This window comes from Podarcis bocagei (genome assembly GCF_964188305.1).
Source record: "Podarcis bocagei genome assembly, chromosome: 8".
Classification (NCBI taxonomy): domain Eukaryota; kingdom Metazoa; phylum Chordata; class Lepidosauria; order Squamata; family Lacertidae; genus Podarcis; species Podarcis bocagei.
Window position 1 is genome coordinate 3986255 of NC_138133.1, and position 25056 is coordinate 4011310.

The following is a 25056-nucleotide window of genomic DNA, read 5'->3' on the forward strand; positions in this document are numbered from 1 at the left end:
CTCTGGACATTTGCCCTTTCTGCCTGGCTACAGCTAACCACAGGGTGAGGGGGAGGTCCCAGCCGCCCTTAAATAGGCAGCTACCCCTTTAAAAGCCCACAGTGGACACAATACCCTTATTTCTGAGAAACGTGGTGAAGATGGTGGTTATGGAGCAATTCTAGCATTCTTAGATGACAATGATTATCTGGATCCACCTCAAACTGGATATAGCCCAGGTTTCATGAGTATATTAGCCTTGTTATTAATAGAGGGCCAGGGGAGTGTGGCCTGTTACTCTTATGAACTTTGATACCAATGACAATAGTAACCTCCCAGATTCATTGTGTGGGACTGGAACTGGTGGCACTGTATTACAGTTTTTCCATTCCTATTTGTGCAGTCAAATCCAGAAATAAACACTGAAGGAAGGCTCTTTGACCCCCTGGCACCAGCGTTAGAAACTGGTATAGAAAAGCTAGGAGTCAAATGGCTTTTGGGACCTGAGCTGTGGGCACCAAAACAGAATGTCTAGTCATTAGTGGGGGGTGGGTGTTGACAACCATTTTTTGTTATTATTTTGCTAAGTATGAATTAATACGCAATTCACATAAGTGGCACATTGTTAATATCTCATTTTTAGCAGAAATTGTTAATACATTTTTAATTTGGCGTTGACAATAAAAATATTGGTACCATACTTCAGTTTTCAAACATTCTACTCTTTATTGTTAAACGCCTTAACATATTGTCTATCCTTAACATATACTTTGAGCACATACATTTCAGTAGTCCTTGAGTGTCAGCAGACACAAAAATGGCACCCAGACTTTTTGAGCTCGCAAATGGAGAATTTAGGCACAAAATGCGCCTGGCGCCCTGCTAATTTTGAACCCTGCCTGCAACTTGTGCTGTGGGGTTCTACATGGCACAATTTTGTCCCCAATGTTATTTAACCTGCAATGTGCTCTATGTTCTTGGGCCTGGTCTAAAAATTCCAGCTATTGCAGAATGCTGATGGAGGAAGGCAGTCAACATTTGCACTGCTGCCCAAACGCTACTGGGCCAGATTCAAGGCACTTGGTGTTGATATACAAAGCCCTGAACAACTTGAGTTCACAGCACCATAAGCAGCTGAGCGTTTATACCCCAGCTGGATCACTGAGATCATCTATAGATGCACTGCTAGTCGTTCTCATGTTACCGAGGTCTGACTGTCCTCAGCTAGAATGTGGGCATTTAGTGTTGCCAGTCACATACTGCAGAACACTCTTCCACCCTTTAAAGCCTTGAAGACTTTTTATGCAGCTGTTTAAAACACCATAATGATTATTGTGTACTCTTTTTAATGGAGTGTTGTTTTTTCTCACTATACACTGCCCTGCTATTCTATGATGTATGTATATGTGTGTGTGTGCACATGCGCGTGCTAACCCAGACTTCCTCAAACTCAGCCCTCCAGATGTTTTTGGCCTATAACTCCCATGATCCCTAGCTAGCAGGACCAGTGGTCAGGGATGATTTGAGAAAAGGTTCTTAAGTCCATGTCAAAGAAATGATCAACATCTTAACTGAACAAGGAAATCCATTTGAAGAAACTGATTTGGTGTCAATTGGGGGCTCAAAAGTAATTCTAAGTGTCGAAGCTGTCAAGTGTGTTAGAGAGGCATTTACAATAGGACTGAAAAAGTGTGAAGAATACGTCATGCCTCGTCTTGATCAAGTTCAAAATACAATTCATGAAGTTATTCCAAGGAACAACCTTCACATTTTTAATAGAACAAAAAGCACCAGTAAAACAAAGTCCAAGATTACTAACTTGCGAAAAGACTCCAACTGGTTCTGCAGAGCATATGCCATATCTGAAGTACGGGATGGTGACATTGATGCTTTCTTTTCCTATGAAAAGCAATTGTACCCACCCTCCATTTCAGTTGATGAAAAACTCCGAAAACCAACCAACAAGTCTGAAATTATAGACTGTATTCAGTCAAAATGTGATGACACCTTTAATCACAGCAAACCAAATGTAATAGTTAAAATATTTGATGGAGCAGCTGCAATCCACAAACGTAATCTGGGCAATGTCAAAACATTTTCAGAATACTATGAAAGTGTTTTTAAATCATATTTCAATAATCAACTGAAGGATATTTCATGACTAGATATGGTGTTTGATAGATACTCTAGTAACAGTGTGAAGGCAGATACTTGAGAATCAAGAGGAAGTGACATCAGTATTCAAGTCAAAAACTACAATTCCAATGCAATTTAAGCAATTCCTACGTGTTAATGAAAACAAGCAACAGTTGTTCCAGTTGCTAGCCAAGAGAATGGTGTAAAATGAGCGTCCAGGAAAACTTATTGAGCTTTTTGTTCATCTTTGATACTGTTAAACTGAGTAAGAGGGTGATGAAGATTTTATAGTCATACAGTGGTACCTTGGGTTACATACACTTCAGGTTACAGACTCCGCTAACCCAGAAATAGTGCTTCAGGTTAAGAACTTTGCTTCAGGATGAGAACAGAAATCGGGCTCCGGTGGCGCGGCGGCAGCGGGAGGCCCCATTAGCTAAAGTGGTGCTTCAGGTTAAGAACAGTTTCAGGTTAAGAACGGACCTCCGGAACGAATTAAGTACTTAGCCCAAGGTACCACTGTATTTGCAGGGCATGGGCTTGATGATCCTTGAGGTCCCTTCCAATTCCAACTCTACAATTCTACGATGGGGGGGGGGTAATCCTGATGTCTATTTTGCTTTAGGAGGCTTAAAAGGTAAAGGTACCCCTGCCCGTATGGGCCAGTCGTATCCGACTCTGGGGTTGTGTGCCCATCTCACTTAAGAGGCCGGGGGCCAGCGCTGTCCGAAGACACTTCCGGGTCACATAGCCAGCGTGACAAGGTGCATCTGGCGAGTCAGCGCAGCACACGGAAACGCTGTTTACCTTCCCGCTAGTAAGCGGTCCCTATTTATCTACTTGCACCCGGGGGTGCTTTCAAACTGCTAGGTTGGCAGGCGCTGGGACCGAACGATGGGAGCGCACCCCGCCGTGGGGATTCGAACCGCCGACCATGCGATCGGCAAGTCCTAGGCGCTGAGGTTTTACCCACAGCGCCACCTGCGTCCCCTTAGGGAGGCTTAGTTTGGTCAAAACTGAATATAAGTTTTGAGAGCTAATGCAAAATACATTACTTCTGGCAAATGAGCCACCTTCCCTTCTAGAGGGTCATGAACATTTGTGTCCTGGGCTTCTTAGACTCGTCTACCCATGTACTTACTATCTGAAACCAAAGCAGCACATTGGTTGCCAGATGTAATTTGTTTTTCAGCTTTCCCACCCCAGTAGGTAGAACCCAGTGGATCTCCACAGCATAGAGGCCATGGAGGTTAACAGTATTTCCTTAGCACCACTGCTTAGAATTGACCACCCAGGGAAGAATGGAACCACCATAATACATTGCCCCCAATTCCCAGAACAAACAGGCTTTCAGAAGGATACTATGTTTAACTGTACAGTTGTGCCTTGGTTGGCGAACATGATCCGTTCCGGGAGTCCGTTTGACTCCTGAAATGCAGGAACTTCCTGCACTCAATTGGAAGCCATAGAAGCAACGTTGGACATTTGGCTCCCGAAAAATATTCACAAACCGGAACATTAACTTCTGGGTTTGTGACGTTTAGCAGCCAAAACATCCAAGTACGAAGGCGTTCGATAACCAAGATACGACTGTACCGAAATAAGCATGGTCACACACCCTCCTTGTTTGTTTCTCAGCATTAGTCATCCATCAAGACAAAGCAAGTGGTGTTTGTGCCAAAACTATATATATCTGAATTCATTTCAATCAGATTTCAGGTCACCAGTCTCATCCAAGAGTATCTGGAACTCCATAACAACCTTGCTCAGGAAGGGAATACAGTGGTACCTCGGGTTAAGAACTTAATTCGTTCTGGAGGTCTGTTCTTAACCTGAAACTGTTCTTAACCTGAGGTACCACTTTAGCTAATGGGGCCTCCCGCTGCCGTCGTGCGATTTCTGTTCTCATCCTGAAGCAAAGTTCTTACCCCAAGGTACTATTTCTGAGTTAGTGGAGTCTGTAACCTGAAGCGTCTGTAACCCAAGGTACCATTGTACTAGCAATTGGCTGGTGGTGGTTAACTTCTTGATCCACAAAAGCTTCTTTAGGTGAAGCTTTATAGTTACTTCCTTCAAAGACAGAAGCACTCCTCCACAAAGTGAGGCATTCGTCTCGTCTTTTACCTAGCTGGCCAATCCCTCCCTCCTTGATATAAAACAAGGCGGAAAGATCAAACATACAATAAACTGGTCGCCCTTGTCCAAAGAATCTTGTCTACACCCCAACAGCTGAAACTCATCTGAAAATACTTTGATTCAAATAAGTGCTGGACACATTTATAATCTGTACTCATCAACAGCAGCATCAAAGTCATGGAAGATATGAACAATTTCTGCCTCAATGCACTTTGTATGCACATCACAGCATATCAAAGGTTGTCATCCCCTCTGACATTATCTTCCACACCAACATTTCAGTCTACTTAAGTTCCTCCCTCACCACATTCATACACACCACTAGCTGCCATACCCTCTTCTGTCTCATTCTGCTCCTCTACCTACTGTCTAATTTCCCTCCTTCCCTCTGAACAGTTATCTCAACTTCTGGCTGCTCTCCACTGATATGGTACACTGTATGTATACTCAACTTCTCTGCTGTCTTCTATACCATCAACCACTTTCTCCACTGCAACTTCCTTCATTCCTTTTTTTTTTTTAACATATTGTTCTCAGCTGGCTCTCCTCAAGGGATTGCTTGATTGAAGTCTTCCCTGTGGGAGGAAGTTTCTCTTGACACAGTCTATGAATACCTTCAAATTTTATGGCTTTCCAGGGACTCTTAATCTCAGGGTCATGGGTTCAATTCCCATCTTGGGTAAAAGGTTCATGCATTGCAAGGGTTTGAACTAGATGGCTCTCGTGGCCCCTTCCAACTCAGTTCTATGAGGTTATCTATATGATGATGGCACACAGCTCTTCCTTTCGACCTATGATCCTTCTTCCATCCCATTCCACATATGACTGCCCATCTGTTTTTTTTTTTACTAACTGCTATCTTTTTACTTACTTACATCTAACTGCCATCTCAAACTTTGTATACAAGAACACGATCGTCTTACATCCAAAATTGCTGTCTGTATCCACTGGCATCAACATTCACCCTGTTAAACAGGCATAAGTCTCATCTTTGATCACTAAACATGATGAACAAAAAGCAGAAGATTCTATTTGTGTTAAAGTGCTTCTCTCTACATAATGCAAAGCAAAAATTCATCCTATCCTCTTCACTCTAGTCCAAATAGTTGTAGGCTTCTCTCTGAACCTTCTGGTCACATATTAGCCCTCTATCAAAAACTTCAAAGTGGAAGAGATTTGCCCCTCTTATTGCTCAAAATACATGATACCCCTTCTCCATTTACTACACTGCAATCCCATCCCTTTTCACAACATACACACACATGTATCTACCACATCTTTAGTTTTACAAACTTCCCTGAGTCTTCCATTCTATCCTTGTTCCCACTTACATCCCTACTGGGACCTCTACACTCCAACTCTGCCAGCAAGGACTCCATTGGTAGCTGCCATATTTTCTCCCCAGATATCCCCATGGAATGATGCTAGATTAGGATACCCAATTATATTCTGGGATGAAAAAATTGTGGCTATCTGCCACTAGAAGCAGCTGTGCCATGGACAAAAATGTTTCTAGAGGAATGGGGAGAAGGGCAATCCCAGTGTTATCAAGGTGGCATTTAGACTATTGCTTGAGGAATTGGTGGTTGCTTTCACATCAGCACTAACATTCTCAGAAGTGTTACTTCATAATCTGTAAAAAGGTAAAGGACCCCTGGTGGTTAGGTCCAGTCGCAGACAACTCTGGGGTTGCAGCGCTCATCTTGCTCTATAGGCCAAGGGAGCCGGCATTGGTCTGCAGGCAGCTTCCGGGTCATGTGGCCAGTATGCACGGAAATGCCATTTACCTTCCCGCCGGAGCAGTACCTATTTATCTACTTGCACTTTGATGTGCTTTCGAACTGCTAGGTTGGCAGGAGCTGGGACAGAGCAACGGGAGCTCACCCCATCGCGGGGATTCGAACTGCCAACCTTCTGATCAGCAAGCCCAAGAGGCTCATTGGTTTAGACCACAGCACCACCCGTGTCCCCATATTATATTATAGCCATCTTCAAATATATATAGGGCTATCACACAGAGAATGAAGCAAGCTTGTTTTCTCCAATGGATTCAAGTTACAAGAAAGGAGATTCTGACTAAAAACAGGAAAAGCTTTCTGGCTGTAAGAGCTGTTTGACAGTGGAACAGACTCCTATGAGAGGTGGTGGACTCTCTTTCCTTGGAGGTTTTTAAGCAGAGGTTGTATGGTCATCTGAAATGCATGATCTAGTTGAGATGCCTGAACTGCAGGGGGCTGGACTAGATGACCGTTGGGGTTCCTTCCAACACTACAATTCTATGATTCTACAAGGATTACATGTGGGGTGAATTTTAATAAACAGAAATATATTTGATCAATGGAGAAATTTAATTTGTTTTAAATAAGGAACTTAGAATGGCTTTCCAGTATATGATTGTTTTTCTCGCTGTTTTTTGCAAATTGTGGTAAGAAAACTATAATTAAAAAGAACTGGCCAACAGTCAGGCAAAATGCAAGTTTTAGTCCCGCAACATCTTTCCCACTCTGGAAACCTGTTACGTTTGGTTTTGAAATATACGACAAAAACAGTATAGCATAAACATATTAAAATAGATTTTTTTGACAAACAAAAATCAGTAAAATAGCAACAGATGATAAAAACAATTTAATAGTTTTGAGAAAGTTTTAACCAAGTGAAAGAAAGTGGATACCTTAACAAACCATAGGTCTTAAGAGGTTTGCACGCAAGAGTGAGACTGGATGGGGTCTAGCTGTTAGTGTTCAGTCTCTCTCAACTCTACAGGAGTGTTTATGCTATCCAGGTGCAATACAGGGGACCCAGAGGCATGGAGACGAGGCTGGAAAAAGTGTTCCTCAAGCAGCTTTGTCTGTCAACTTTGCCATGTTGGTCCTGAGCAAAGCAACACAAGTCCTAGCTCAGAGGTCACGGCAATGGCCTTAACTTTTGTTTTCCTTTAATGTTATTAAGCTCCACTGTAGGAGACCTATATTACTTTTGAGCACCAGGCTCTGCAAATACAAGCTTGCAGAGTTGAGAGACTAGGTGCCAGCTCCTAGACCAATAGTGGAACCTTGTGGTTCAGACTCCTGTGTGCAAACCTCTTAAGATTTATGCTTTGTTCAGGTAGAAAACGGACAACCAGCCACATTCTCATCATCTAACTGGAGACCATTTATAAATCACATTTTCAAAATGCATTATAATTCATTCATTCACACACACACACAAAATAACTACTAATGTAGGCGACTATTACTCCCATACTGAATATGCCACACTTGCCTACATTCTGGCTCTGGCCTGTCAAGTGTCCATTTGCTGCCACTGCTGGTATCTCCCACACCACAGACGAAGGAAGAAATTGTGATCTATTTGGTAAAACAGTGCCAACATTTTACTTGAGTCTAGCAACATACAGCACCAGTCTTAAGGAACAAATAAAAGGCATGAGGAAAGAACGGCATACGGATTGTGCCAAAACAACTGCCAGCCAAGCTGTTACCCAGGGCCTCTTTTCTGGTAAATAGACTGGCACAATCCTGGCCAAACAGGTAAAAGTTCTCTTTCAGAACAGTATGGCCTGCACCAGCTGACTGCCATGTTAGTAATGTCTGCCTGCTATTCCTGCTGCATTTGCTGGTGCCATTGCAGGAGCATTTAAATCCTGCTGCCCAGGATGTGCCCTCTTCCTTTCCATCATCACCATTGCTCATGTAATGCCCTTGTAAGTTCTCCTTTTTCAAGTTGCAGAACAAGTTTAAGTTTGTACATGCAATTGGGTTATGTAGATAGACACATGGACCTCTCCTATATTCTTCCACTGACTGCCAAGTAATGGGTTCAAGGAATATACGAGTCAATTTTCAAAAAGCGGCAAATTAAAGCTGCAAGTAACAATGAGCCTTCTCTGGACAGCTCTAACCCCACAAATTCAATGAACACCTCGTGCCAAACAGCAACTAAGAAAGTTTAAACATGGCTTAATGTCTAAATTTGAAAATAATAAATATGAAAAGAAAAAAGGGGAAGCGAATTGGGACACATAAGCAAATTAAGGAAGGGAGTAGGCAACAAGGATTTGAGTAAAAAACAAACAAGCTCCAGCCTTTTTAGACAGCACCTAAAGGCTGATGCCCAAAGCTTCATCTATCAATTAGGACTTAAGCAGATGATCCACCCTTTGCAGATTTTTTTTGGGGGGGTGCATTTGTAATGTGCCTATGCAATCAAGGTGGGGAGAGCTTGAGAAGCACCTCTGCTACTACAGAGACAGGGATATGTGGTTCCAGATCAGGGACAGCCTTGGTTAAAAAAAAGATTGTTCAGAATTGTTAAAATCTGTCCTTTCTTATCCCTCCTCCATCTGTAAGATTTGGGTTGCCAGTCAATCAACCCTCAAGTCTAGTGTAACCACTCTGTACCCAATATTTGCTATTCAAATGGGAATCCGAAATCAGTTAACACATTTAGAATTTCAAACACGTGTCACACAATGAAAACATGCATTCGTTTTTCACTCAAACAATATCCAAAATATGCAAATACCTGTTCCTGCAGGTCGTAGTCATAACTATCATGCAGTAGAAGACTGAGGACATAGCGAGTATAAATCATGGCATCAATGCCACATTTTTCTAGCTCTTGTCCCAGCCAGGTCTGCACGGGGCCCAAAGCATGAAGCAGAGACATTTCAGAAACAGGTACAGAGCCCAGACAGGAGCTTGAGGAGCTTTCAGATGGCAAACCATCCACAACAACTGTATAGATTGGGTGCATGAATCTAGGTGACTGTCATCCTTAGAACGTGATGCATTTTCTGTAGATGATATTCCGTAGGAACCTGGAGATGGTTATTTTTTTCACTCCAGCAAGGAGGAGAGAAGCTTGACTTCTAGGATAATCATTTATATTTCCTGGCAGTTATCAGTCTAAAGACAAGACCCACTCTTCAGGCATAACCACTGAGTACACTAAATCTTAACAGGAAACACATGTTTATGTGCATTTTTCTACCTTAATTTCACATTGACGCCAGATGTAAATCCCCAGCAGGACCTATAAATAAGAGGAAAAAAGAGGCTGTGATGCACATGAAGAAAAAAAATCACAATTTAAGCAAAATACATGAATGTATAAAGGGAACAGAAATGTACACTTATGAAAAAAACAAAGGCTTGTTATAAAAAGGAACTGAACTGAAGTGAACATTATAGGCTTGAAAACTAAAAAGAGAAAGTTTTGGGGAGCACTTTCAGCTGAGAAAGGGGAACCTTGTTTCCCTTTCCCTTGCTCTAGGCAAATCTTCCTTTGAGCTTGATAAAAGCAATTCTTTGCTCAGGGGCAATTAAATATTTTGACATGTGATCCACCTGTAAAACTTACTCAACCTCTGAGCGCTACTTTCCTACTCTAAAAAAGGAGTGGTAAACTTTGAGTCTTTGAGTGGTAAACTTTGAGCCTGGCGTGCTCTGGTCCATGGGGTCACGAAGAGTTGGACACGACTAAACGACTAAACAACAACAACAAACTTTGAGTGATTTTGTAATTCATTTTTAACCTTCCCTTTTACTGGATTCCAATCCCACAAGAGCCAAGCTTGCCATACGTTATTAAATTAGCATATCTGTTCTGGTAATTATGGTTTTTCCTGCTATTCAGTTTTGTTAAAATTTTTATTATTAACTTGCTTCTGGAAATACTTGGGCAATCATAAGTGGGCAATAATAAAATATTTACATGGAGAATTCTGCAGTACATTGAATTCAAAGGACTGGTTTGTTCCTTGCAACACCTGTAGTACTTAAGGCAAAAGACTACAATATTAAAATAAGAAATATATCACGCATTTCGATGGCTCAGTTGGTTAAAGCATGGTGCTGATCATACCAAGGTCACAGGTTCTATCCCCATACAGGACAGCTGCCTATTCCTGCACTGCAGGGGGCTGAATAGATACCGTAATCTGTAGGGTCTCTTCCAACTCTACAATTCTTTTTTATATATAATTTTATTTTTTATTTTGACAAGGTAATAATAAATAAATAACAATAAAAATGTGCACCCCACCTCCGAGACCATCCATTGTAACTACCCAACCTCCCAAAATTTCAACACCTCTTGCAATGGTTTGACCCCATTGCATTTTAACAGTACAAATTCTACAAATACCTTCCATAGCTCCTCAAAATCATTTCTCCTGCATATTCCCCATCTTACCTTAATAGTGCATGTTAATTTATCATTAATACCTATATCCCACACCTCTTTATACTATTCTTCCATTTTATCATCACCTTGCCCCTTTCACATCCTAGCAATAATAACTTGTGCAGCTGTCAATAAATTTGTACCTTCCACCCCATCGTAAACTGATAATAATGCTACCTTGGGACTTTCGGTCAGCTTTAACCCAGTGATTTCTGCTATGTCCTTAAACACCCTTTGCCAAAAAATTGTACATATTTGCACCCCCACCACATGTGAACATAAGTCCTGGCATCCCCTCTAACATAACACTGAATATTCCTTGTTTATTTGATTTAATCTGACTGGTGTTAAATAACATCTCCAAATTAATTTATAATAATTTTCTTTTATCCTTATAGAAAACATTTTCAAAGTGTGTTTCTCCCCAGCTTTGACTATTTATCTGCCCTGCTGTCTCCTTATCCCCATTACAAAATTAATTAATCATACTTTGCCAACACTTTGTCTCTGTCTCTGATATCTTAACTGGCAACATTCCAAATAATTAAAAGGAAAATTTTGTCTAGATATTTTTTATCACTATGCTTCCAAACCATGAAAGCTTAATTTTCTTATATTCCTCAAGCTTTTCTTTAATTTCCCTATTTAATTTGTTAAAATTCTCTTGTTCTAAATTTCTTGTTATATTTATTCCTGGGTACTTTATTACATTTCTTAATTTTATATCTATTTTATTTCCTTCAAAAATTTTCATTTTTCATCATCACAGATGAAGGCTTCTCCTCAGATCTTTCACCTTTTACAGCTCTACAATTCTATGATTCTGTGATCAGCTCTTGCTCCATTATACAGTAAGATGAGAGTCACTTCTAGGAGACACAAATACAGTAGATAGATTTAATCAGGAGATTGTGCTGTTTTTTCAAATTAATATCATTTCAGGAGCTCAATATGAGAAACCTTTAAATGTTTCCATGCAGGGTTATATCTGCTTCAGGTTTTAGAAGCCAGAAAACAAATAAAAAGAGAGGCAACATTATATAAAAAATGAAAAATGAAAAATGCAAGGAATTTGTTAAGGAGAAAGAATGGAAGGCATTAAAAATACTCCAAGGGCAATTAAAGGTGCTTGAGATTAGTGAAGAAGTCTCACCTTTGGCTTTCTTGAGACAAAGGGGTTTTTTTGGCTTTGGACAACAAAACAGGAAATTGTCGGCTCATGTAGTTAATTAAGCAAACGTGTTAATACTAGCAATAAAATCTTTAGCTGGAATGAAGGTTGAATAACAAACCTTTCGTAGGGTGTAAAGAATTTTATATACCTCAAGTAATCCAGTCAGACAGACATTGAAGTCAAATATTATATAGGAATTTGTCTAATTCAAAATCTTTTAGAAAAGTCACATCATTGCTTAAAAATAAACTATATTTAATTATTTCAATTTTCCCACTCACCCACAGAATAGACTAAAAGTTTATCTGAGGTTCTATGGCACATAATTGCCCCCAGATGCCAGATGAATCCACAAACTTTCCTGCAGTGGGAAAGAAAAATCCCTGAGCCCCAACTCTGGAATGCAGAAGTCTTCTTAAAAGGGCTCCAGCGTGCAGAGTACACACAGGAACTCTCCCCTTCTTTCTTCTAGCCTTTAAACTACTGCTCTCTGAAAAGAACATATAGTCTTGTGTACAGCTCCCCAACCACAATTTCTTCCTCTGATCCTCTAGAAAAAGAACAGAAAGGGAGAATACAGATGCTAGCAACTGCTTGGGATGCCCTGCTGTGCCCACAAGCGAAGGGTCATGGCAGGGTCCCTGGTCCCCCTGCCCAAGTGATTCTAGCCTAGAGAGAGACACGGAGCCTAGTAGTTGCTCACTAGCAGTTTTCCCTATCCTCTCTCAACAGGAGTGTGGGGAAAGGACAGCTGCAAAGGACATGGTCTGGTACTAAGGCACCTGCTAGCCAATTGGTCCATTTAGGTTAAGGCTAAAAGGCATGATCTCCATGTCCTTCAGAGGCCAGCAGCTGCCTAAGTGCTCAGCCATGTGCTCTACAGCTGTCCTTGCCCGCTTCCATCTCTCAACAGCAAAGGAAAAAGGACAGCTGCAGGGTGCATGGGGACTGCTAGCCTGAGGGGACTGGGGCTGAATTGTGCAGCGTTTCACAGAGGAATCCGCTTTTCTTGTAATCCCCACAGATTTGCCTTTGACTCCATCTCCTACAAGCCTGTGAAAGTTATATGGCAGTAGATCTAATGGAGGAAGAGCATAAGTAATGCCATCTTTCTTATATGGCTTCACAAGAGTAAGAGAATAACTGTATAAATTTTGTGGTAAATATATATATATATATTCTTTTAGTAAAGGGTTTTCTTATAGAAAGAAGCCATAAGCAGAGAAAGTCAGGGCTAGTGGTAAACTGTGTAAAGCAACTTTTAGTATTTTATTTTACATCTATCTGGCAGACTTGGTGAGTGGGCCAGATCATTATCTCCCACATAATGATCTCCTGATGTCACAATAACAGAAAGTGATCCATGTTTGCCCAGGCAGAGGATTGCTGGGGTTTGAATACCTCTCTGTGAGGCATAGCTCCCTGCGATGAAGTGAACAGGTTCATTTATTTATAAAAATAGTTGTAAGCCTCTATATCATAAAAAATATATCAAAGCAATAAAAATGCAATCTGGACACCCCCTTGTTGTTCTTTTTATGTTGAGACCTGGATGCGCTCCAGACCCAAGAGTTAACACATAAATAACTCAAAAGTCATTTTAATCCATCAAAAAGGGAATTAACATGCTGTCTCTAAGGGAAATTAGCATATTGTAAATGCACATTTACAACAATCTTGCCAAGTAGGTTTCAGCCCAGTGCAAAGCGTATTTACTTAAAACATTCTAAAATAAATTTAATAATAATTGCTTCTAAGTTATCTTCTCATAAACTAAGCCAGTAATGCAAATAACAATTATTTTTACAAGTAGGATTAAAGTTCTACAGCCCAAACCACGTATTTATGAACAAATAAATTCCACTCCAGCAAAAACAGGGCTAACTTACCTAGACTGAACTCTTAGAATGAGAAAAGGAGTAATTTAATCTAATTTTATCCACGCTCCGTTTCACAGGGTACTCAATAGCCTAACCTAATGTATTGATACACATTTTTTTACACAATATTGGAAAAATAAGCTCTTGCGCTAGGCAACATTGCAATTCTAGCGAAATGTGGTCCTGAAAACCATGCACTCAAAGCTGGCAGCTTTGTCCATAAGTAGAAAGGCATTGTATCAGAGTTTCCTGTTCAATAACTGGTTGCAGTCACCTATGCACAGGTCCCAACTATCCACTCACTTGTTATGTGAAAAATCATTTACCAAAACATAATTATGCCCAAAGCTCACTACACACACCACAGATTCAGATATACAAACAGTTCAGAGTTTGCCCACTTCCTTACTACTTTGTCTTTGTGTTCCAGATACCAGGAACCAAAAAGTCCGACTGTCTGGCAGAAAAATGGCAACTAGGCATTCTGTTCTGGCAAGTGTAACCCTGGTTTAAGAAGCCATTTGGTGCACCTCCAGATCTGTGTTAGAAACTCAGATATATAAGCTAAGTGCCGAATGGCTCCTTAAACCAGGGTTACAGTTGCCAAAATGGAATGTCTAGTTGCCATTTTGGGACAAGATGGCTCTAAGGTCTTATTTTTCAAACTATTGACTGACTGTGATTATCGGTTAAACATCTGGCTAGTTCAGATGACAACCTTGAGCTAGGTTAAGAGCTTTGAGAACTTAAAGTAGAAATCACAGTTAGTCCATCATTTGAAAAGTAAGATTTTAAGGCCATCTTGCCCAAAAATGACAACCAGATATTCCGTCTTGGTGACTGCAGCCTTGGATTAAGGAACCATTTGGCGTCCAGCTTATATATCTGAGTTTCTAACACTGCGTCAGGTGCCATCTTCACTTGATCACAAGTGGCTGATAGCCAGGTGCAAAATGTGCCTGGTGAATTTTGAACGCTCGTCAGAGGCAGCCATTTTCAGGCAGAAACCATGCAAGGAGGGAGTAAGGAAGATAAGACCGGACAAATCAGTTCTGCTGGTTAGCTACAGCCATTTCAGGAAGAAACCATGGAAGAGGGGGAAGATCAGAGAAATAATGGATCAGAAATGTCCCCATAGCAATCAATGGAAATTGTAGAATCACTTTGCAAATGCTCACCTAACAAATGATTTCCAGGGAACACATTGCATTTGTTAAGCGGGACCTGTGTGTATAAAGTTCTATAAAGGTTCCAGACACAAACTGATTATGCTCCACATAGCTCTTAAAGATTTTCAGAGTGTGTGAATGAGAACTACAATCAGCATTTTCACAGGAGAAAGAAGCTTCCACCTTAGTTTAGTAGTTGTTAGTAGTGGTTTCAATGCAAACTGTGCCTGCTCTCTTGGTTAACACCCAAAAGGAACATCCCAATTTTTTTCCACTACCAAGCATTGAACAGAAACTTGAAGGAGAGAGCAATTTCAGATCCTTCTCTAAGTGACATTTTGTTTTCCCCATATTTATTTGCCTACTTAATTTATAGAGCTGCCCCACAACAGAAGTACTCTAGGAAGCATTTGGGATGTAGTGGTTAGATTGTTGGACTAGGACCTGGGAAATCAGGGTTCAAATCTCCACTCAGTTATGAAGCTCCCTCGGTGACCCTGGGCCAGTCACAGTCTCTTAACCTACCTCACAGGGTCGTTGTAGGTATTAACTGATGAGGGGGGTGAACCATGTATTCCTTGAAGAAAATATGGGACATACATGCAATAAATAAGCTCTACTACTTAAGAAAGCTGGACAGGCCAGCCAGATGGAGATGTCAGTCGCCAACCTGGCATCCAAAGATCTCCATAGGGTGACAATGGACATGTATCAGTCACAAAATGCTGTTGTCGACTGGAGGGATTTCTAACACTGCTTGCCAGTACACAAATCAACCTTCTCTGGTTTTCAGTGAGGAAGCGTTCTAGATTTTACCCATTTTAGAGATCTCACACAAGGCCATATTCTCAAGTTATATTCATTGTGCTAATTGCTGAGTGTCAGAGAGATCAATATAAAAGCTTAGCTACAAGTTAAAATCACATCACTAACCAATTACTATTTTCTGTGGTGGAATTAGCTAATCCGATGAGCCACAAGTGCACACACGAGAAAAAGAGCAAACTGAGAACCATGCAGTCATTGAGCAACCAGCTGAGTAGGAGCTACCTGTGACTAATGCACAGAGGGCTGCTTGACTTAGGAATACAAGGAAAAGACATTGTGTGCAGCCTCCAAGGGACATAGTTAAAGCCAAACACATATTGGGAGGAAGATGGCAGAACACATATATGAGCTAGATAAAATAGGGAATCAGAGTGGCAACATTAGGGCCTTCAGGTTGCTATGTAGTCAAGTTGCTTCTACTTCTAGAATTGGGGAGCATTGCAAGTTCATGACTGAAGCCACATCAGCTATGAAAGAATCTAATGTTGCCTTTGAGAGGCCAATGCCACTGCAGTTTCTGGAGAAAACAGGAGAAGCAATGCATGTCAAGCCAGTCGCACAACCACAAATGTAGCAGCATATGCGTTACCTGGGACACCAGAACTTACAAGACAACTATCAGGGCCTTCATCCACCCCTGCTTCCACTAGAGCCTATTTAGTAAGTGTATCTGGTAAGATCCTCAAGATCTAATCTCCCTGGTAAACTTGCAGAGGAGTAAATGGGGTGGAGGAGGAAAGACAACCCAAAGGATTGGAGGAAAGCCACTTTTCAAAAGGTTTGGGTTTTTTCATTGCAACTATGTATAAGTTAAAGAAAGAAAGATACTAGTGAAAACTATGGTTGAAAAGTTACCTAAAACTGGAATGCAAAAAAGCTAAAATCGATAAAATAACTGTTACCCAGTCAAACACTTGAATTTTTACACTTAATATTAAGATATTTACTGTTAATACCAGGGGAGACTGTTAAAATACTTATGCTATGGAGAAAATTGCATCTCTAACAAGAGTCAGAGAATTATCATTAATCAGCAGGAAGAGCAAAAAGTTCCCTTATTTAGGTCATTTTCATTAAATCTTTCGGAAGCACATGGACCAGATTACTACAATTACAATTTCTACAGCATGGTTCTGCACGCAGTGGTGGACACAAAAGGAAAGTTGTTTGTTTGTTTATAGGAGACAAAGTCTTTGCTTGCTTGCCTTCCGTCCCTTTAATAAAAAGGGAGAGATTGGTGGGGTGGAGTTTTTTGGGGGGAGGGGGCTTCTGTGGGGGGGGGGAATGGAGGGGAGAAGATTTAACTGGTTGCCTTCTGCTGAAATGAGAAGTTGGGTACTGTGTGAGGATGGTATGGAGGGTGTTTGCTGGTAAGCAGTGCAAGCAAATGCATGTCTACTCACAAGCAAGCTCTACTGGATTCAATGAGGCTTACTACCAGGAAAGTAGAAGTTTAGATGAACTCAGTAGGGCTTATGCATGCATAGATTCCGCTTAGACCTCCGAGTGGGGAAGTAGATGCAACTTGCCTTGTAAATCAGCTGAACTATTCTTAAATTAGCTGAAAAAATGTTTAAAATATTATATGGAAGTTTATTAATATTTTTATGAAATCTCACACCTCCTTACACTGTAAAGCCCTCAGCTGCCATGGGGAGGTGCAGCAAAGCTTTCCACCACCCCAGGGAAGCGCAGTGCACCCTCTGCCATCTCAGAAAGGCCCGACGGTAGCCCTCAACTACTGTGGGGATGCCCGGTGAGGCCCTCCTCTGTCACGGGGATGCCTGCAAAGTCCTCCACTTCCACAGGGAGGTGTGGTGAGGCCCTCCGCCGCCATGAATAGGCATGGTGAGGCCCTCCTCTTTAACGGGGATGCCCAGCAAAGACCCCCACTTCCATGCGGAGGCGATCTTCTCCCTGCAGGGAGATCCGGCAAGGCCCTCCGCTGCCGCAGATATACCGTATTTTTTGCACCATAACACTCACTTTTTTCCTCCTAGAAAGTAAGGGGAAATGTCTGTGCGTGTTATGGAGGGAATGCCTACGGGTGGCATGCCTACGGATTTTCCTCCTCTAAAAACTACGTACGTGTTATGGTCGGGTGCGTGTTATAGAGCGAAAAATACAGTATATCATGATATATCGAGATATTGTGATGTTTAGTTGGCACTATATTGTGATATTGAAAACCAGATACCGCGCAGCCCTAATGGCATGTAATGCACATCTCTGCTTTCAGGCCGAGGGAGCTGGGATTTGTTCACAGACAGCTTTTCTGGGTTATGTGGCCAGCATGACTAAACGTCTTCTAAACTTCTGGCACACAGAACATCATGACAAGTGCTTACAAATAAAGACTTTGCTTGAATGGTTTTTACAAAATGTACAGTGGTACCTCGCAAGACGAATGCCTCGCAAGACGAAAAACGCGCAAGACGAAAGAGTTTTCTGTTTTTTGAGTTGTTCCGCAAGATGAATTTCCCTATGGGCTTGCTTCGCAAGACGAAACATCTTGCGAGTTCTTGCAAGTTTGTTTCCTTTTTCTTAAAGCCGCTAAGCCGCTAATAGCCGTGCTTCGCTAGACGAAAAAACCGCAAGACGAAGAGACTCGCAGAACGGATTAATTTCGTCTTGCGAGGCACCACTGTAGTTGGCTATTGATATTTACCTATCAAATTTTTAAAAAGAATGTAGTATTTTTCATATATATTCATATATTGGGTTTGTTTTCTTTACACATTTTTGTCCCTTTTTTCTTTTTGTCCCTTTTTCTTTGTACCACTTTATTTCTTTATAATTGAAAGCTTTTCAATAAAATATTAATACTAAAAAGCCCTTCATCTTCTGAGTAAGGCTGGCAGTCATAGTTCATAATCAGTAAGAAGCAAATGAACTTTAAAAACTATGTCTAGCTATTTCATCATAGGAGGTGGGTGGAATTAGAAGTCTGCTTATGCCAAATATTCCTGAGCAAAACTTCCGCCTGGATATCAGATATATGCAGGCATATGACTTTGTGGAACATTCTATGTGCTCAGAGATCTTCTTTTTAAAAAATTACAGGTTTATTATTTTTTGAAACAGGCTCTGGATCAAAGTCTGATTAAGGGGAAAATCACATTCATATTTTTAAGAACTTAATATCACTTCACTTAATACACATTACTACTCTTCACTTTTCCAGCTTTGAAATATTCTATCACAATGCCCCTTCCAGCTAGCACAAGAGAAAACACTTCTACACTATGCGTGGTATTTGACTAATTTAGGACTATTTATTTCAGTGGGTGTACTCTGAATATGACTTAAGTTGGATACTACAGTAATCTATTCTGGATACTGGACCACAATGCCCTGCAACTAGACTTGAATGCAATTCCATCACAACATGATTGGTGCTGGCTTCACTGTAAGCCTAGAAGTATGAAGGACTCTTTTCTTCATTGCTTGCTTATCTGCTCCATTACCTTTTCTTCCTTCATCTCTGATGTTCAGTGACACTGACATGGCTGAGGGCTTGGGAATGATGTGCTTTATTTCAGTTGTGGCATTCTCTTTCTTCCCTCCTTCAAAACGGTGTTTCATATATGTAAGTAACAGCTCATATACATGGGCTTTCTGAAGGAAACATACTATAAAGTTCTGTGAAATTGACACAGCTACCCACCTAACTTGCCAGTTCCATCAGAGTGAAGAGACAAAGCAGCAACCAATCACATGGCAGTTGACCACAATCATAAGGAAGCAGCAGGAAGCAGGTAAGGGAGCAACATCAATCCTGTCAATATTGATCAAATATTAACTTCCCTACATGAAGTAGACATTTAAAAGATGAGAAGCACTATTTTCAAACATGGATATAAAGAAAGTGGCAGACAGAGGATTAAAAATGAATCTATTTACATTCACTAATTTGTACAGTGTAACACAGTAAGGCTGAAATACAATCCTAAATCCTTCTTACTATATGGACAACAATCATTTAGAAAATGTTATATAACTTCATGTTAAGTCCTATTTCTGTCTTTCACAAATGAATACCAGTAGCGCAAGAAAAAAAATCAAATGTGCTTTTTTAAATGGGCTCATTTAAACCCCAATGGCAGTAGTAGAAATTATCAGCATTCAGCTTGCAAATACAGGCGTACTTCATTTTACTGAGCTCCTTAGGAGGATGTGGGTGCAGCTGCAGGCAGCTTGTCTGCTTCCAGGAGAAGGAAGTCCGCTCTCTGCTGCCACCACGCCTCTTCTGGCCACAGGAGTGGCACTGGCTAGGGCTGGAGCAGAAAAGGAAAAAATGCACTTTATTGTGATATGTATTTGTTTTATTGTGGTGGTCTGCAACTGAACCCACAATATCTCCAAGGTGTGCCTGTACCGCTGTACTGTTCTGCACTTGAGTTAGGAACTTCTCTAGGGAAAGGGAAATTTTCTAATCCTTGGAATTTAGTGAAATATAAAAATATAAATTTATAACTTTTTTAGATCCTATATTCCTTTTACAACCACAGGTTTCTTTTCACTTGTTTCTAATGGAAGTCTCAAATTGTAAGATGCAGAACAAAATATGCATTACTTCCTGTTCAGAGATTTATTACTCTGATGTGGTAGGATATTCTGCATATGCTCAGGAAAAAAGTGCTTAATTCCTAAAAGAGAGACAAACATCAGGGCTCCAGAGTGCCTGAAACCTATGCCATCCATCCGGAAATGCTGCTCCTCAACTTAATTTGGTATGTTGGGACATAATGCAGTTGACTACTTGGCCTCTTAAGGCTAAGTCCCTTGTGCATACTCATCATAGATCTATTCATCACCTTCTAATCAATCATTTCCATGCGATTTACGGGGGGGGGGGGGCAACAAAAAACAGTAAATTCATTTAAAAGAAGACTAAAACTATGCTGCTGCAGTATCAGAGCTTGAATCCTGGAATATATGGAAACAAATTCCAAAACTGAATCCTAGAACAAGTTAATCTATCAGAGGTAAGCCTATTATTTTACACTAGCATTTAGGGCTACGCAAGTTCTGGTTCAGTTTGGGATAGTCACCTTCAGCTACTACAATGCCCTAATCCAGAGGTTTTCAACCTTTTAGAGTCCATGGCTCCCTTGACACACTTTCTGTGGCTTCCCTGTGGGGAAACACACTCTAAGCCTCAGAAATCCAGTTATGTCAACCCTTGCTTGCAGAGCTGGGAACCCTTTGCCCCTTTTTGAACACCCCCTCTTGTGGAGTGTTCCCTCAGCTTCCTCTCCTCTAGAGTTCTCTGGGCAGTTGCTGATGCTGCCACCCCCCACCCCAAAGAGAGATGCCTCCTGGGAAGAAGATGCCTCCAGCCTTAGCGGCCAGATGGAGACTGGCTGAAGGTGAACATGAGGCCACCATCTTACTCACGTTGGGAGGCAGCAGTGGGCACCGCTGGGCCTGCATGGTGAAAATGCTCCCCTTCAGTGCTGGGCACTCGGCTCCCAGGCAGGCATTGCACACAGCAAGCGCAAGAAAGGCCAGCACAGCACCTGCCTGCCTGCCCGGCCCCCCACTTGCTCATCCATTCCTAGCAGCAAGGACTGGCGGGCTGGGTCCCCTCACCCTCTTGCCTGCTTATTCCAAGGCCGCCCCAGCAACCAGCACCCCCTCCCTTCAGGGATACCAAGAAAAACTCCTCCTTTGAAATCTCAGAGCAGAAAGGAAATACCAAGTATTTTTGACTTTTCTTTTCAATCCCATATAGTCTCAGAATCAATTACGTTCTCCTTTAAATTATAAGATTAAAGAGTTTTCAAAAATATTCCCATAAGCCTCTTCACCCTCCTCTGCAGAGCAGCCACTGCTGCCCTCTCAACTTCCTCATATGAATGCTGAAGGAGCTCTACCACAAAAAGCAGCAGCACTTTTTACAGCATACATTTTCATCAACTCAAGTCATATGCTGCTCATTTCACCCGTACTTTTATGTTTAAGTATGCCAACAATTTGGGTGTATGACCTGCAATTTAGCATTTGCATCTTTAACTTTTTCAAGCCACTGACCATGCATGTTCACTCAGAACTGAGCCTTGCTCATAGTTGCTCCCCAGTAACTATGCCTAGGAGTGGCAGCCTACAGATAGGTTTGCAAGGGCAGGTGAACTACTAATACAGTTGTGGATTTGTTTCAAGGGCCAGACTAAACACATGCTTGATTTAAACTACAGTATCGGTAAAAAACGCTATCGGCTCAAATCTCGTTTTGAAAACCAATATACCGGTAACCCAATCCATATACATTAACCAGAGTTTGAAACCAAAATGGCTCTGGCGGCCTTTCAGTCAACTCCTCAAGAAACTCAGTAACGGAAAGGTGGGAAAGTTGGCAAGGACATTAAGCTTCATAAAAGCTTTGGAAATTTTACATTCAAGCCGGTGAGGCCCTTGTTTGTGGCCCGAAGCGGAAGTCTAGTTAGAAGAAGGTGAACTCCAACAGGGCAAGTCCGCCAGGCCCTTGGCGAGACCCCCCAGCCGACACCGCCCTCCCGGCCCCGGGGGAAGGCTACCCGGCTACCCTGTTTATACGCCTGTCCTCCTCTCCAGTGTACTTGGCACGAGAGCACAATAATATCAGCGCAGCAAACGTAGCGGCAGGGAGAGCCGAGCAGCGACGAAGTAACTTGAAAGTACTTTTTCCAGCAGCCCCAAGCAAGGTCTGCAAGATCAGAAGAAGCGGGCGGGGGGGGGGGAGCAGTCAAAACGGGCCTCTGGAGCCTCCGCCCCCGTCGCCCAGTTCGACTCCGCAGTGCTAAACCGGGAGGGAGGAGGAGGAGCGCCTGAGCAAACTCCACAGGGGCGTCGTGGGAAGCGCGCAGGAAGCCCTCCGCTCCGGCGGAGCAGCCGGCCAACATGGACGAGTCGCCGCCCGCCCGCCCGCCCGCCCCCAGCCCACTCCGGCCTCCCAGCCCGGGCGCAGAGAGGGCAGGCCCGGCGGCCCGGCCGTCCACCCTCCCGACGCCGCTCGCCCGGCGGCCCGGCCCTCCCGCCTGCCCTTGGAGCGGCGCCCGCGCCAGACCGCCTGCGCGAGGCGGCGGGGCCCAGCAGAGGCCTCCGGATCAAGTCGAGAGGCCCGGCCAGGCCGGTCCCCCCCGCGCCGCGCCCCAGGCCTCGGCCCGGGCCCCGGGGAGCGCGCGGGGGGAGCGGGGAGCGGCGCCCCCGCCGAGGCGCCCCCGGCCCAAGGTCGCGCTTACCTGCCAGGGCCTCTGGCGCCCCGTGCCGAGTCAGGCGGCGGGACCGAGCCGGAATTTGCCCGGAGAGGCGTTACGTAAACCGGCGCCGGCCCCGCCGAGGGGAGGGACAGGGAGGGCTGGGGCGGAGCGCCCTCTCCTCCCACTGCGCAAGCGGGAGGCGGTCAGGTGACGCGACGTCAGGATCCTTCCGCCGGCGCATTTCGGCTTCCAGCGATGGGACTAGCCTTCCTCTTTTGCCAGAGAATAACATTCCCAGAATGTGTTTGGTTGGGGGGGGGGGGTCACAGCGACACGCTGTTATAGAATATTTGGCTTTAAGACTTAAAAGATTTACGATTCACCATGAAGCGTGCGTCTGTGTCATCTGTGTCACATAAGAAATAAATACATTTTATACTCCTGTACTGTATATTCTACTCTCCTTGCACTCCCACTTTCCTTTATTTTTTTCAGCCCTAATCCTCTTTGCAGGTTGGATTATTGATCGAATAAGTATTTAAAATGGCTTATGAACTACTTAATAGTTTAAAAAAGATATTCATGTGATGAAGAATATTTAAAAAACCAGTATCAGTGAAACAAAAATACCACCTAAAGCCACTAAAACAGCAGTATAGAAGCAAATTAAACAAATTTTTGAGAGATTCAAGTGCATAAAGCAGAATCCAATCACATGAGTTAGGAAAAGCTTGGGAAAAAATATAGGTATTTACAAGAAATGTGAAGCAACTGATGGTTCCTGCTATATTTTAGGGCTGAGGGAGGCATTCCATAGAGTAGGGGCAACAGCAGAAAATGCCTATTTTTGGAGTCACCATCTTATGTTATTCTGTAGGGTGTGCTGCCACAAGTGGAATTTATCCTGATTAGCTAAGTGATCTTCCAAGTTTATATAGGGGCAGGTGATATTTCAGGAAAAGTGGTTCTGAGTTGTTCAGGGCTATATACGGTATATGTTAAGATCTTGAGCATGGCCTGGCAGCTTACTGGTAGCCAGCACAGTTCCCTCAGCACAGGTGTCATATATGTGCAACTCAACAACCTATCCACAGCATTCTACAACTTTGTCACAGTTAACTTGGTTCTGCTCCCCATCCAACATAAAACCTGCCCACCCTAAAATAAATCATGGCCATCTGGGCGTAGCCAGAATTTATGGGGGGGGCGAGGGGCAGGCTTAATTTTTTGGGGGGGCAGAACAAAGTTATCTATAATGCTATTGGTGTATCTGAAGAAGTGTGCATGCACACGAAAGCTCATACCAAGAACTAACTTAGTTGGTCTTTAAGGTGCTACTGGAAGGAATTTTTTTTATTTTGCTATTGGTCAGTTAGTTAAGTATTTTTATTTACTTGATTTGTAAGCCCATGCTATCTGCCTTCAAATCATGTGTGGATGACTCACATCAAGGAGCTGAGTATCCTATACTTGGCAACTAAATTTGCATGTGTTAATGCTTAGGTCAGGTGTGAATAGGTCAGGATATGCCTGAAGGCCTTACAGGAGAGAAGGCTGGAATCAGGCTTGTCATCAAGGTTCATAATGGTGGGTTTCCTGTCATATTAGCCTTTTTATTACATCAACCTTTTTATTAACACCTATAACAGAGAAAGAAAATGCATGAGCCAGGTTCCTTGGCAAACCTCATGGTTAGCTAATGGATCTTGATCCTGTGTTTTGTAGAATCTAGTTGATCCTGTGTTTTGTAGAATCTTGATCCTGTGTTTTGGGTTTGTCAAGGTGGGGTTAGGGTTAGGACTATTTTTACTTTTATTGATTGACTGACTTTTCCTTGGACTTGAAACACTCTGCTTGCTTATTCTTTCCCGCACATTGCAGTAGATGTTCTGCGTCAATCACTACACTAGTAGGGCAGTATTTTCCAACTCTGGTGAGCTGTGTTCCACGTGGTGAGCTGTTCTTTTCTATTCTGTGTTCCATGTATTTGCTTATTTCCCCCTATTTTCTTTTTGTGTCTTCCCACCTTCCAATTGTAAGCCTATGGACAGGTACTGTACTTTTTTTTACTGATCTTCATTGCCACTTGGGAAGCCTTTTTTGCCTAAAAAGTTAGATATTTAAATAAATAAAATGGAATGATTACTAGAGTTCTGGAATAATTTTGAACTATTTGATTTATTTTCTAGTTCTAATCTACAACACCTCACCCACACAGTGGCAGAGGAACCCTCTCTGGCACCTGGGGCGGGATGCCGAGGGGTGGGGCGAACCACCCAGCGGCGCATACGCGGCATACCGTACGGACTGCACACGCATGGCAGCTCGTACGGTCACTGTGCAAGAGGCAGCCCGTATGGACACTCGCGAGCGGCAGTCCGTAC

At 42.6% G+C, this 25056-nt stretch overlaps 1 protein-coding gene across 7 annotated transcripts in view; it reads right to left on the minus strand.

The window, feature by feature from the left end:
* The window catches only part of KIAA0232, a 49180-nt gene extending 26318 nt beyond the window's left edge, over nucleotides 1-22862 (minus strand). For 2 of the 7 annotated variants that reach the window (XM_081206154.1, XM_081206151.1), the window contains exons 1-2: nucleotides 22715-22862; nucleotides 8779-9288 (exon numbers count right to left, since the gene is read on the minus strand). In XM_081206154.1, the coding sequence (XP_081062280.1) occupies nucleotides 8779-9009 (231 nt within the window). In that variant the 5' untranslated portion in view covers nucleotides 9010-9288; nucleotides 22715-22862. Of the gene's footprint in view, nucleotides 1-7515; nucleotides 7602-8778; nucleotides 9289-19158; nucleotides 19270-19639; nucleotides 19769-22714 lie in introns of those variants that run through there. The other 5 variants (XM_081206155.1, XM_081206152.1, XM_081206153.1 and 2 more) reach the window with 5 other exon arrangements.
* Nucleotides 22863-25056: the final 2194 nt, after the last annotated feature.